Below are 15973 nucleotides of genomic sequence, written 5' to 3'. Positions count from 1 at the left end.
CCCATGAAGCATTGAAAATGACAATCAAATTATAAATTATATATACATTATATATTAAACATCATTAGATAAATAGTTTTATATTTCTCCATCAATTATATTTTGATTATATAATTTTCAATGCCTAATGGGATTGTCGTTCTTTTTCTCTTTAAAGCCACGTCTTGAACCTTTTGTCTTTTTGTTTTAATTTTCAAATGCTATTTTTCTTCAAATAATAGTTTGTAATATTCTGAATCACCTTGTAGCTGGCTTATAACCCTTAATCAAACAATTTAAAATCTCAACAACAAGAAACGCTGATGACGCTCACGTGCGCATCAATAATTAATTCTATAGTTATGTGCGTTTGAATATATGTGTGCATGTTTGTAATTCCCTACAAACCCAGCCTAATTAAACTTGTCCTTTCTGTAAATTTGATACAGAATTTTATTTTATTTTATTTTATCACTACGGGGGAGATACGCAAATTTTCCTCAATGCTTTATCTGTAGAGTGGTAAAGGGATTCTCCATAGGGAGAGGCTAGTTGGCACTTCAGCACTGCGTTGACATCGGGTCCAGGCGAAGGTCCTTCGTCAGATCTGGATACGGCCTGGATCCGGCAGGCTGCGGGAAAACCTCGGGATAAACAAAGACACTAAAATTAGCGTAAATGCCATTCTTCTTATGATGTAACGAGTACATCAGGATTTAAGGGAAGTGTTCCCAGTTCCGGCTGACCTGATCTATGCAGCCTAACATTGAGTTATAGAAGTCTATAATGTATTATGTGAATGCTAGGTCAAAGAGATGTCTTTAATCTAGCTTTGAACTGACAGAGTGTGTCTGCTTCCCGGACAGTGGTAGGAAGACTGTTCCAAAGTTTTGGTGCTAAATAGAAAAAGGATCTACCGCCAGCAGTTGATTTTGATCGAATTTTGAGATCGCAATAGACGTGAAGGACTATAATGCAGTAGGTGTAGGTCCACAGAAATGGTTCCCAACCCTGGTCCTGGAAGTACCTCCAGCAATGCACAATTTAGAGCTGTGTCCCAATTCAGAGGCGGACTCCTTCGAACGTCGAACGTCGATCTGAACACAACACCACACAGCACCAGAGCTTTCCAGTAATTACAAGAAAGTTCAGGCCAAACCTCTCTTTCGGATGTTAGTTACTTTAGGTGGTACAGTATCATCTCATAGTCGCTTTTATCCCGAGGCCCAGATGTTCTGATCGTTTGTGGAAGAAATGATTGAAAGAGCTTCAGTTTCAGCACGGCAGGAGAGAAGGTTTAAAAGTCAGATTCGTTGCACTGTATACAACGACAGGCCCTGTGTGGAATTTAAATGTCTCCCACTCGAGTGGCCTTCATACTAATGCAGATCATGGCACAAATGTTTTTCACATCAACGCCTTCCAAATATTTAGCTAGCTCCTTCTGTTGTCTGGATACCAGTAAATATTGAGCTTAGGGAGAAATGTTATTCCAGAAGGGTGTATTTGCTTGTTTGTTTGCACTAATAATATGATCCTAATTTGTCAATACAAAATGTATGATATGATATTAATACTAAGATTTGCCAGTATACAACAGCACATGGCACTAGGTATTGCATCCCACAATGCAACTGTCTCAACTCTTTTTATAACCATTATGGCAGGAAACCATATTTTGATTATCTCTTTCTTGGCTTGTTCATAATATACTGTATTAAAAACAAAATAAAATAAAAAGTTTACTCTGTTTGAAAAAATATATACAAATAGTAAAAACAACAACAAAAACTGTTAAACGTCCGCATCAAATACTAAAGATCCTAATAAGAAATACTTTGGTGCATAAGCTAAAAAAACCTAAAAACAATATTTTTTATTTTTATTTTTTTTGTTGCAAAAATAACTTTATTTACAGGCCAAAAGAAAGACAAAGGGTTTTTAATTCATATTAGTATCATTAGTGTCACATAATTCTACCATTTTGTGTGCAAGCTCCTCTCCTTGTTGAACTTTGGTATGAAAAATGATCAAATAAAATATATAGTAAAATAATAATAAAATAAAACGTAAAAAAATTAAACATGATTTTATTTCCAAGACGACAGCTCGAATACACCACCTAAACAACAAAAAATCTTCCCTTTTTCTGAATGGTAGATGCACATTGTTGATGGTGTCTTGAGATGAACTCCCGTTTTCGTTTTGAGACATCTCTGCGGTTGAAGGAAAACTGTTGTAAACTGGTGTGTTAAGTTCTGCATAGAAGATACGGTAAATATAATGACAGCTAGCGTCGGGGAACCAAGAACAGATTCTTATTCAGCCACTGAAGGCCGTCTCAATTTAAAGGATCCTGGAAGGCTGCCTTCATTCAGCTCGTTTTGAAGGATGCATCAAGTGTATTCTTCGCGTCCTTCAATCGCCAACAGTCTTTTGCACACATTTCTATTCGCGTAAAAGAACTGACAGAAAACGAGTCGCAGCTGAGCTTGTCTGAGTTCATTGTGAAATGTAAGACAAAGTTTTTTTGGTTTGTTTTGGAGATGAAGGCATACATGTTATCTTTTGTTTTGGTGTAAATTAATCACTTATCACTAAACTGCCAATAATGTGAGCCACTGGGAGACCACAGACGATTGTCTGCATTAATAAAAAAAACAGCTTGTAAAGATTTTTAATCCAAAGTATTTTTCCAAAACTAAGTTTAAATAGTATTTTCATGCTGTGACCGTGAGGGCGGGAACATGTGTAATGTAGTCATGTGCACTTACTAGGCAGTCTTATTCTAGCGTTTAATGCTGAGGAGGACTCAAGCCTACAAGCCTCAGAAGGACTGGACTAGGAAGGACACAGACTCACTAGGATGCAGCCTTCTGTTTGAGAAACATACAGAGCGACCAGTATAGCCCGAGTCCCGTTTGATTTTTAGTGAATCAAAAACATACAGAGCGACCAGTGTAGTCTGATTCCAGAACAACAAAAGATTTGAATTATAGACTGAGATCATTTGGATTATTATACCTGTCATTTTACTATCCACATGTTCTTGGATCATGTTCTCCTATTCGGAGTAAACGTAGCACTGCTGCTGTATTGTTTGTATTCAGCAGTTAGGACAGCTGATGTATGTTTTACATACGTGGGTGAACTGCACCCGTAAAGCTCAGCGTTAAATCCTGAAGTCTCCACATAACACCCTGACAGCTGCTGGAGATGAACGGGGCTTTCCTTCACTCTCTAAAAATATCTCTCTCCACCTCTCTCTATTTGTATTTCCAACTGACAAGTGCCAGTAGGGAGAAGATGTGGATAATTGTTTAAATTAATATATGGCATTAGTATAGAGTGTTGGAGGTATTCTAAGAAGAATAGATTTGAAGTTAAACCGTAAATCGAAATTAATTTCCATCACTTTCTTAGTGAATGTTCCTGGTCTGATTTTGCACAGTTTATAGGTGCATTTGATAGGTTTATAGGATATTGAAAATAAAACATTGCGTTCATAATCTTAAATTAAAATAAAATAACAAAACGGAGTGTCAATTTACTAAGTGCAAATAGCCCGCCTTGTTGGCAGAGGCTATTTACACAAACTCCTCCCACTGACGTCTGGTTGGACCAGACAAAATCACGAAAGATGCCGAATAATCAACATTAGCAATAGTGTAGAGGTGCAAATCTTTGAATCCGCCTTTAACAAACTCACTTTACTCCCTTTTCCCATCACATATCAAATCGGAAAGGCATTTATTTTCAATAAAAATTAAGAAAATATTTGAAAAGTGAAAATAAAGTGTCTTACGTGCGTTTAATAATAAAGTATTTATCGGTTAGGGTTACACTGTAAAACTTTTCACTGTAAATTTACAGTAAAATACTGGCAGCTGGGTTGCCAGCCACATACTGTATTTTTACAGAACAAGTACTGTAAACAGCATTTACAGTATTGTACTGTAAAACATTTCACTGTAAATTTACAGTAAAATACTGGCAGCTGGGTTGCCAGCCACATACTGTAATTTTACAGAGCTAATACTGTAAACAGCATTTACAGTACTGCACTGTAATTACCAAATGCAGTATATACTGTACCACATAATTTTACAGTATTAAACTGTTGTCTACACTATTACTATTATTTACTATTATAACTATTAAAAATATTATTCTTTAAAGTTTCATAAGAGTAGTCACACTAGGAAATAAAAAGAAACCAACGTTAGGTTTTAAAACATTTATTTTGGTAAAAAGCAAAGACCAGAACATTTCCTTATCTAAACATATTGGCTGACAATTTTTTAAAACATGTAAAATGAAAATTTAACATAAAACAAAAAACAGTTAACACATAGCACTTAATTAAAGGGATACCCAAAAATGAAAATTAGTCCATAATTTACTCACCCTCAACTCATCCTAGTGTATATGACATTCTTCTTTCAGACGAATACAATCAGAGTTATATTAAAAATGTCCTGGCTCTTCCAAGCTTTATAATGGCAGTGTCTTTTTTAAAGTCCATAAAAGTGCAAACAAAATTCTTTTTTTTGCACAACTTGGGCAGTTTTCTTTAAAGTTACTTGTCCTTTCTTTGTTTTTGATCCATGTTCAGGATTGATGTCAAAAATGCATCTAAAAGGCAGAAAAGAAAAAAGAATTATTGACTGAGTGTATATATTTAGAGAGAGAGAGAGAGAGAGATGTCTGTTTTAACGACTAGTTTGTTTGGATAAAACTGAACAACATGAAAAAAAATGCTATGTTGGATGTTGTAATCAATAACTGATATTTTTCTGCACTGGGTTACATACATCAACTCAATGTGTCAGTTTAAATTCGCACTGTCATAAACACTACATTTTATCTTCTTGTGGCCGTTTAACTTTTGGAAGTGGGGTTACCAGATTTAAAGTTTTATTCTACAACTTTTTTTTGTCTACTTATCACCCAGCTTATTAACAAAACCATCCCCTCATCAGGTCCCATCAAAGTTATCAGTGGAAAGGCAGCCATGACTCTCTGTTTATGTAGAGCACGCATTGCCAGAATCTAGTCCAAACCTTTGTGACTTCAATAATTAATGTTTAAATTACATTGTGTTTATTGCATACATGACTACATGATAATGTTAAACATGACATTTACCAGACTAAAATGCATGTTTGAGCTGGCTTAAAGGAACACTCCACCGTTTTTTCATATTAAACTACAGATGGTACTCAACCAGAATGCCTATTACCGCCGCGACAGGCACCGCGGCGAAACTACCGCGGTAAAAATAATCCAGTCGCATTTCAAAGTCATTCGCGAAATGACCACCAGGTGGCGCAGAGGGACATTGTGCAAAACAGCCGCTATTGCCGTATTTTGAAATGTAAGCGGGGTTAATGTCAATTAACAGATGAAATAGGCTACTATAGAACATTGTTTAGGACAGAAAAATAGAATCATAATTTTAAAATAGAGACGAGAACAATAGCCTTTATTTAATATTGTAACCTAGACGTCGGTGGGCGACATAACAAGCCTATTGCCCGTTGGGAGCAGCGTGATAAAATTATAATAATAACAAAAATAACGAACAAAAATAAATTAGGTGCAAAGAAGCTGATTATTTGTTTACTACTCAACTGAGGAATGAGACGAATGATGAGCGCTTTTCTGGAACAGATTGGATAAACCGGGCATATTTAAATGAGTATATTCATGGCCGAGTGGTAGAACTTACGTATCGATCATTTGGATGACACGGGTTCGAATCCCGTACAAACAAAGATTATTGTACATTTTATAGTAGCCTATTAATGCATGTCATAGCCTATTATTAATGCAGACAATCAAACAAACAAAACATTTTTTTTTTATACAGGATAGCTTTTTTTTGGTTCATATAGAGTTTGTAAAACATGGTTTTAATAAAGTGCGATTTGCCAGGGGGAACGGGGATTTCCTTCTGGTCTAAACATCCCTGCTTCTGCTGAATTATTTTAATCCCCCCTCCCTCCACAGTAATCAATGCTATAAATTACTTCACCAATAGACCATTTAAAATATGTAAAATAAAGATATGCAACAGGCACGTTTAAACGACAAACAATAAAATCAGAACCAGTTTCAGTTCATGGTTCCAGTGCCTTAATGCATGCACGGCTTTCAAAATGTCACAAAGCGTTTTGAGATTATTTTGAATGAAATATTGAAGTTTATAATTAAGTATTTTGGCACACCACGCCGAGTGGCGCTATCCATTGTTCTAAAGTCGGGTTTTATTCTGGCATGTTGAATTAGTGTTCGGCAGACGCGGCTGCGCGTTCATTTGGATTTATTTTTCTCATAACAGACATCTAAAATAACTTAGGCCAGTTAGGCTACTCCGTAGTTTTTTAGTCATACAGATCAGAGTAGAGTAGCCTAGCCTACATCGGTCAAAACTGTAAAATTGTATTCATATTCAAACTTTTATTCAAAAGTTTATCTGTCGTCTCTGCATGTCTCCGGGAACTGCGCGTCACAAAAATGAACCGAAAGCCACTTTCCTCCGCTCAGTCACGATAAGAAATCGGCTATGTCTAAAGCCTTTAAATGTCTAAATATTTAATAAATGTTATCTGGAAACCGAGAGGTGCAGATCTACTCAAAAGCTATGAGCGCTTCCCAATGATGAACGGACAAGGGTGAAAATCTCGCTATAATTAAATGTAGGCCTATAGTCTAGGCTAAATCGCCCTGAATTAAATTGTAAAAATAGATCAGATAATTTATTTGTCGAAATGTTGCGATATTGTTTCATTTAAGTTCATAAATATTATATAAATGTTATTTAGTTTAGCAGCAGCAAGCACTGTGGTTCGAGATTTATATATAAAAAAATAATAATAGATAATTCACAAATCGCGCACCCTGGTTGTAAGGATCCAAAGATCCCCGTGGAATTTAACATTGAGTTGAACATTGTATTCATGACAACAAATGAACATGCGTTTGAACAAATGAACATGCGTTTGTATTTAGGCTTGCTTGGAAAAAGCTGCCCAAACCGAGGTAGCGTTTTATTTCTTCAATTATTGAAATAATTCAATGTTTATTAATAAACTTTTATGACAGAAATATTAGCCTATTAGCCTACATGTAGCCTAAATAATTAAATTATTTCATTATCAACACTTTACTAGCCTAATAATGTCTAGAATTAAGTGTGAATTGCGACTTCTCTTTGTTTTAAGTCGGTCTCAAACTCAGATCGCCTGTGGGGGGTTGGGGGTTCACGAGGTGTTAAATGTTCTGTCTTTCATATGCAGAGTGAGCCTGATGACCAGGCAAAGGCAAAATACTTTTAAAGATAAATCTCTCGATGTGTCCAAATGTAGGCCCTTAAATTATAAATATTGTAGTTTTATGTAGGCTATTGTATTTAAAGGGGTTTCACACACACTTTCAGTTGAAGTGTTCAATCCATTTGTTTCAACTGGTTTTGTAGAATTTTAACACGTTTGAGTAGTGTGTTTGTCAACAATCTGGCATTATCTAAACATGAACTATCGACGAAACGCGTTCTTGCCAACTAAACGAATGCGTGAGCAGCAGATAGCCTACAGAGCTTTTTATTCGCGATCCACCTCGTTTTATTGTAAGGTGAATTCAACCAGGCATTCTGTTTGAAGCAAGACTCAATCATGTTACAGTTTTTTTTCGTGATTTGTCTGGATGACACACAGCGACATCAGTAGCCTATTATCAGCTGTATAATGGGGTTTTACCCTGAAATCTTGTTTAATTTCGAGAGAGACCCGGCGCGCGCAGTGCAGGGAGACTAAATAAACTAAAATAAAAGAGATCCAGCGCGAGAGAGAAGCAAAGAAAATCTTAATTTATGTTGCTTTGAACTATTTTCGTTTTGTAGACTAGCCTACTGTTTTAATTGTTTATTTAGCTGCAATTTCTTTGGCAATACAGATTTAAAATGTTGCAAGAATAAGATTCTGTTTCTTACTTAATAAACTCTAACTCGATGCAACCCTGTTTTAAATAAATAAACTGCCCCGACACTTTATTTAAACCTTGAAATGTCCAGGATCTGTTTTTAAAAATGTCTTCCTTTGCTATGGCGGGTATCAATTGTCAGTCATCTCAATTTCGTGGATGATTCACAAAACAATAATTTAGCAGATTGAAGATAGCTTCGTCATTTTCATTTTCTGACACGATCGGCTGATAATCTTCCTTCATCAGTTTTGTCGTCTGTGCGGCTCTACTGGAAAGTAGCAAATTTATGTTGTAATGTGCCATTGATAATTAAACAAAACGCTTGACTTCAATAAACAGTTACCCATCTAAGCATCAAGAATGGTAAAACATTTAACGCTGTCAGCCAAAGCTAGTGAGATTCGATCTCGCATCGTTTGATGCTCCGTGAAGCTCGGGCTGTTGCGTTGTCCACTGCGCTACCGTCGGTCCGCTGATGAGACGTTGCTCTTGCAAAGCCTCATTGATGTAGCCTAATACTTTTCTATTGCAATGTTTTCATTATTTATTAAATGTATTAGGCCTACATTTAATTTCAGTCTTGTGATTATATGAATTCATTTAACTACATGTTTAACTTGAATTGATCTGTTTTACCACATTTCAATCCTTCTCAATGAGCCGCGGCGCGGCGGCAGATTACACAATAGAGAGAATAAACTGACACTTTTCAAAGTCTGCGATTGTAGCGCCTCTTAGCGGTCAAAGCCAGCAAATACACCCCCGCAATTTTACCGCCGCGGGAACGGCGGCGGTAAAAGTCTCATTCTGGTTGAGTACCATCTGTATGTTATTCCCTTAACTAAGAGAAGTTGATGCATACCTCTCTCGTCTCAGTGCGTGCACTCAATCGCTCTGGCGCGCCGCGACACTTTGATAGCAGTTAGCTTAGCTCAGTTCATTCATTAGGATCCAGACAGAGATGAAGTTATAAGCAACCAAACACCTCCACGTTTCACTATTTAAATACAGTTACACAAGTAGTTACACGACCAAGTATGGTGACACAAAATAAAACATGCCGCTTTTCTAAGCGGGTAAAATGGAGAACTATAATGTATGGCGGAATAGCACTTGCCGCACTTTGACTCTGCGCAGTAATATCATCACTTTGGGTCTGCTACAAACAAGTCACAATCATCTACAGAGTGATGATATTACTGCGCAGAGTCGAAGTGCTGCAAGTGCTATTCCACCATACATTATAGTTATCCAATTTACCGGCTTAGAAAAACGCCACATTTTATTTTGTGTCACCATACTTGGTCGTGTAACTACTTGTGTAACTGTATTTAAATAGGGAAACGTGGAGGTGTTTGGTTGCTTATAACTTCATCTCTGTTTCATCTCTAAACCGAAAATTCTCGGGACAGCAGCATGTGTCCAAATTTATATCTTAACCGTCCTATTTCATCAGAAACGATCTGAAAACAGGGCTTTAAGTGTAAAATACTGAACTTGTCCTTTAAGGCGAGACACGGCAGGCAAAAACATCGTTTTTTTTTCACTGGTCAATTTTGAGATTTTGGGCTATTTGTCTTCAATAACATGTTTTCTTTCAGACTTGTGCTGAAAAAAGTCCAAAACACACATTTAGGTCTTTATTTTACTACACTTTGTCTATTTGCGTCAGTAGATTTCTCTGAAATTCAACAAAAGTTGCCGTTCTAAATCAACGCGCTGCTCCGCGATCTCTGTGTTCTTCCTTTAATCTCACACATGTCTGGAAAGCTCTCTCTCTTCTGTACAGTGCTGTCGGATCCAAATATGGTCATTTCCTTTTAATCAGTAACCAATCGTGAAAGTAAAATGGGCATTTAACCCTAAAAGCGAAATCTCATTGGCTGATGTCAATTTCTGACAACCTGATTCGTTCAGATGCATCACGTGACGCGCTCTGACACTCAGATGTGTGTTTTTGACTGTTTTTCTGCTCAGTTAAAGGCCATAAATGCTGTGTTTATAAGTTTTGATGTCATTTAGGTCGTTTGTATTGTTGTTGCTGATGATTTGATGAGATATTGTGTCAGTAAATAGTTGTTTCCACTAAAAAAGTATGATTTTTTACATTACAAATCTTTAAATGCCTTTTTCTCAAAATGACTTTTCTCTCATACTCCAAGTCCGAAATCTCCTCTTCAGTAGCACCTATACACACCAAACTTCCCAGTCTTGTACCTAGTTATATTATGAAGACAATTACAGAGGGATTTGTAAATATATTATTCCTAGCCTGATTTATATAACATTTTATTCCAAAAAACATGGCGAAAATAATTTTTTTAAGGCTATTGACAGTATATTCTGTTTTACAGGATAACAAAAGTAGATATCCATAAATCCCTCTGTAATTTTTTCCCCATCTAATATGTGAACACAATGAAAAAATAATTTTGAACCTGGCTTTATCCAATTCTGAGATTTCGTTTTTTAAAATATAGGCAAATTAGCGCATATTTAATTAGATAATGCCTAATTTGCATATTTAAACAATAAATTACAGAAAACTTGTAATACATTTTTTTCTCATCTTAATGTAGGTAATCAACTGGGAAAGTTTCATGGTGATATCTGCTAGTTACAAATATTTCCCTATTCACCTGTAGTGTCTCGCCTTAAGGGAATAACATAGTTTAACATGAAAAAATGGTGGAGTGTTCGTTTAACTGAAAACAACTTGCACTGACATATCTTAAAATATGTGAGTGCCATTGTTTTGTCTCAAAAAATACTGTCAAGACAAGGTTAGTGACACAATTCAGTCTAAAATATATGTATAGCAAATATGGTAATGACTAACCTCTGAACAAACTCAAGGGTGCATGCTGCCTCTTCCTGGTACTGCAAGCTGAAGGAGGAGGCAAACAGCGCTGCCAGGCCAGTGATGAAGTCGGGCTGTGCTCCTTCACACACACCTTGACCTTCCAAAACTTAACATCCAGTGCTGGTTGCTTAGATTGACCTGTAATTGAACAAATTAAATAATTATATATATACACACACAATTCACAACCACACAATTTTGCAGAACACATTTGATTCTTCCACACATATGTTGCCAATAAAAATATGTTTTATATTTCTTTTACCCTTACCACTCTGTCTGCCCGTCTATGGCTAAGCAATTTCAGACAATGCAGACCACTGGACTGTCTGTTAGTAAAGCATATACATTTAGGATTATGAATTTTATGGCATTTCATGAATGTATGTAGTAAACTGCACATTTTTTATAAACCAGGACAAGTTTTTATAGCATGAGAATGTGCTGCTGTATGTTTGTGAAAGGGAGGGACAGACTTCTGCTAAGATTATCTAAAAATGTTTTAAAAAAGGAATTATTTGCAGCTTCTTTTTTACTTGAAATGAAGGCATACTTGCATTGGGCTGAGAGACACTTACTCTACTCTTACAGTAGTTCACCTATAGTTAGTTCACCTAAAATTTAAAGTTACATCATAATTTACTTGCATGGCATTGTTCTAATGCAGTATACGGTTCTTTCATTTTTGGACCACACAATAAAAATGTCCAGCTTGCGAATATAAAGCCTGTGAATAGGAACCAGCATCAAGGTTTAAAAAAAAAAAACGTAATTATCACAGAATGGATAGTATGTGACGTGCTGTATATTTCAAACGTTCTGGGGTTTAGTAAAAATCAAACCAAAATATAATATTTTATGAAAATCCTGACCTTGGCCATTGGTCTTCTGTACTCGATAGACGTGTAACTTCTTGTTACAACAAACACAATGAATATATATTAATCTCTTAAAAGAATGTACATGGATTGTATTCTTTTTTAGGGTGAATTTCAATTTCTCATAACTGCGACACTAATAGTCTCATGAACATATATTCAAGAACAGAAGACCAACAGTCAATGTCAAGATTTTCTTTAAAAAATACATTAAATTACTGTTTATTTTTCATCAAACCCTATCGTACTAACTTAAGTTACCCACTGAACACTGATGACTCTTTGGCAAATGTAGAGATTGCTGGACATCAGATGGAGTTGCAAATTCCTGAAACAATTATTAAAAAGGACCAGCACAACCATGATCAACAGAACCAAAACATTAAACACATTTCAGATTAATGATATTTGTTGAATAATCTCTACGCTTGAAGGATAACACCATACTTCTCTTTGAAGTATGCAAGGAGTAGGTAAGCGTACCCATTAAGCCCACCAAAATCTAAGTCTAGGTTTTTTTCATAGATATTGACATGGTTTATAAGAAAAATTATTTGTTAAAATGCAAGATTAATCTCACATTTGAAAATGTATTTATTAGTTGATGTACATTTTAGAATATAAAATTAAGATATTTTATTAATAAAGTCAGAAGTCTGGCATGGGCTTAATTGGTACTTTGGCACCATTTAAGCCCGCATGTGTTCCAAATAAGCCCACATCATGATTGATTTATACAATATAATTTTTTTAAAATAAGTAAAACATTGATATATTTATTCAGTGACAGGGAAGCATTAAAAAAAATAATTTTGCTAATGTTTGATTAGAGCCCTGGGTGTGATTGGTAGGTGTTAGTGGCTGGGGGTCCAGGCCGGTGGTCTGGAGCCTTCAGTCGGCTTGACTCTGGAGCATCTCAGGAGCCTAGCCGAGTTGCGGATCCATACTCTTGGCTTTCAGGGGGTATTCTAGTGGGCCCCCCACGCCAGGAGTATGGAGCCTTAAGTTGGCTTGATTCTGGAGTTATGCCTGGTCAAAGCTGGAACTTTGACCGAGTGTATCCTGGGAAGGAACCCAAGTTGGGATTCCAGACTCAGGGGTTAGGGGGGGTCCACTAGTGGTCCTCCCATGTCCTAAGTATGGAGCCTTGAGTCGGCTTGGTTCCACATGAAGTCAAAATTCCACATGAAGTATCCAATTAATAGGTCATTAAACAATTTCTCTCACAAAGTTGATTAAACTTTGTAATTTGAGGGATTCCTCATTGAAACACATAAGGTGGGCTTAAATGGTTCCACAGTCAGTAAAGGTGAAAAAAAGACAGTTTTCCTTTAAAAAATATAATATATGTTTACACAGACATGCAAGGAGCTTAAATATACTGTGGACAAAGCATCATAGTAATTTCCATTGTGCCCACATTGAGAAATGTTATGTTTTTTTCATTCAAGGTTAGCTTGTGTTGACTCTAGTTTGCATGCGTTTTATGGCGCTGTACCATTTAAGCCCATCTTTAAAAAAAGTTAATTTATGAAAATAATCTTCCCAACAAAACAATTTATGATGTATTTATTTGTAAATTAATGTAAAATAAATCACAAAATATGTAGTGTTTGTAGTTCACATGCTTAATTCTTCAGCAGTCTATCTTCCAGTAAGGCTAATGGTTTGATCTGAGATTAGCTTTGAGCGCAAACTAATAAAATTCATCTTTCCATTTAAAGGAAAATTATATAAAATTATGAATTATTATTTGTTCATACACAAAAAACAATACATTTATCTCTTATTTGACATAATATCAATGTAGTTACCTAAAGAATGGCTGAAAATTGCAGAAATGTGTTGATTTCTGAAGGGTCCAGAAACACCAAAGTTTTTGGGTGTCTTTGTTTGAGGTCCCCTGAGACCGCATGCACATGAGTGGGGCTAACTTAACATTGCCAAATGTGTTTAACATGCAATAAAAAATGTCAGGTATGTTACAAATCACTGGATTGGTTAAAATAAGGAGCAGCAAAAAATATGATTTTCTCTTTTTTATATTAGACTTCAAAGTTGAAAGTGGGCTTAAAGGGTACATGGGCTTAATAGGTACACTTACCCTACGTTAGGCTAGTTGTAGGACCATGGCATCCACCTCATGATTCCTGGATAAATGTGAGGTCAATGTAGATGTTACAGAAAAGAAATGTATGACACTCAGGAATATCACAATTGAAAACACGTTAGGAACATGACTAACGTTATGGGTTTTCATGTGTTGGTCAAAAGCTAAACACAATTCAAAAGCACGTTCACAGAACTAACATTAACACCATAGCATCTTAACGCACACGTTAACACTGATTACAAAGTCTGAAACGAAAAAAATAATAACAATTATAATTATAATATAGGCTATATAAGTTATTTTAAAGGCAGGTCACGCAACATGACATGGTAAATGTTGCCTATTGTGACATCGAAGTTAACGTTAGCTACTTGGTATAGACGTGGAACAGAGTGAATTGTTGTTCACAAAATCAAACCATTCGTGGAAACATTGTAGAAATGCGAACGCAAAAAATAGATTGGCTTACCGTATCACTCAGTTGAAATATTTTCCATCTTCTCAAACTCTAAACTCCACTTATCATCGCGCAAGTTAGATTATTCAGATGATTCAAATCCTCCCGTCTTCATGTAACAGTTAACGTCCTCCATTTTCGGCTGCGTCAGTCAACTAGTTTGAAACACGAACCGAAGCTCACAAAAGCTTAAAAACTGCTCACAAATGCACAGACCACTGGTTTATCGTGATAACATCATTATTCTGTCCAGTTGAGTCCCGCCGCTGACAAATAAAGTTTGCCTGTTGTGAAGTCTGTCAGCTTCACATTTGAACTGAACTGGGCGCGAAAGAAATCAATCCCACAATGCAACGCCTTTACAGTATGATACTGTATTACTAATTTATCGGTATGAAAACAGAAAAGTGCTGTATATTTACAGCTGTTCTGTAAAAGATACAGCCTTTTACTGTATTATGGAAATACAGTACAATACTGTAAGAAAATGCCTGTAAATTTACAGTAAAGGGTTACAGTGTAGGGGTTAGGTTTAGGGAGGGCTTTATTGTCCCAATAAGGTGGCATCCATTTAATAATTGCAATAAATGTAATCATTTACACTGTTATTACTGCATACCGTTTAATGTACAACAATGCTGAGGTGCAAATAGCATCTGACACTAAAGTATAAATGACATCTAACTACTATTTATTCTACTATATACTATTTTCACCTAGTGCAAAGAATCTATTTGCTATTTACACTTAGTGATAGACAGACAGACAGACTTCATCATCAAAGTCATGCAGGATCTGACTAAGCGTTTGAAATCATGCCGTAAATGTCTGGCAAGGATGATGCAAAAAGCTGCAATTGTGATTTTGTGAGCACCGGTATCCGTAGCTACAACAATCATTCTTCCCAAGAGACGTTCTGTGCTTCCTCTTCCCTGTGACATCACTTCCTCTTCCAATGAACTTTCCTTCAGGCTTATTCAAGCAATACAATGTCTAATAGCTTTATGTGTGTTTTTTATATTTGAATATGTTTGTGCCCACTAATCTGAGTTGTTGACGTTTAACCAACCATCTTGCTTTCTCTTTTTCTTGCTCCTTTTTTTCTAGGTCATCTCTGACATGCCCACATTGTCTAAAGCAGAGCAACACGTTTGATCCTTTTCTGTGCATTTCTCTTCCCATTCCTCTAAGACAGACGAGGTGAGTAAATTCTACCCGACAAAAAGTTATTTGAAGTCTCTGAATCATGCAGAAACTTAATTGTTTTACTTGTGTTAGGGGTTGTACAGTATAGTGAGCTTCTTTTTCTTTTTTTTTGTAGATGACTGCTGTTACGTTTGTGTCACAAAGGCAAAACTATTGTCCCACATACTGACATACACTATAATGTCACATCAGATATTTCTTATTATACATCTTCATATAAACCAGGCTTGCCATTACAATTTTAAAAAATGTAAACATATTTGCAGTTAAAAAGTTGGGTAACAGTTGGAGGTGTGGCACTTTCTACATGACCGATTGCCTTTCTCCTTCCGGCAATTCATTCAGCATCTAACACCACACTTATTCACAGTAGTTTATGTCTCTTGAGGGCGTTTTCAGGCTGTAGGTCAAATCTCAGCAGGGTTAGGGTTGTGTAGCTCTCACACTGAAGTGTCACACTGTTTCTGAAGAGTAGATGAAAACCAGATCAC

The 15973-nt window shown here is 36.1% G+C and overlaps 1 protein-coding gene and 1 long non-coding RNA gene across 4 annotated transcripts in view; one reads left to right on the top strand and one right to left on the bottom strand.

Moving 5' to 3' along the window:
- Nucleotides 1-15973, top strand: part of usp43b (ubiquitin specific peptidase 43b) — a 97813-nt gene that overhangs the window by 31547 nt on the left and 50293 nt on the right. For all 3 annotated transcript variants that reach the window (XM_079610870.1, XM_079610871.1, XM_079610872.1), the window contains one exon: nucleotides 15384-15476. In XM_079610870.1, coding sequence (XP_079466996.1) covers nucleotides 15384-15476 — 93 coding nt within the window. The remainder of the gene's footprint in view (nucleotides 1-15383; nucleotides 15477-15973) is intronic.
- Nucleotides 4343-12103, bottom strand: LOC306997594. Its single transcript, XR_013797395.1, has 3 exons — nucleotides 11968-12103; nucleotides 10805-10966; nucleotides 4343-4614 (listed from the first exon to the last, which is right to left on the bottom strand). It is a non-coding gene; the product is annotated as an uncharacterized lncRNA (long non-coding RNA).

The sequence above is a fragment of the Phoxinus phoxinus genome, assembly GCF_949152265.1.
Source record: "Phoxinus phoxinus genome assembly, chromosome: 1".
In the NCBI taxonomy this organism is placed as follows: domain Eukaryota; kingdom Metazoa; phylum Chordata; class Actinopteri; order Cypriniformes; family Leuciscidae; genus Phoxinus; species Phoxinus phoxinus.
Note: the sequence above shows the minus strand (reverse complement) of the source record. Positions and strands in the feature narration are given on the sequence as shown.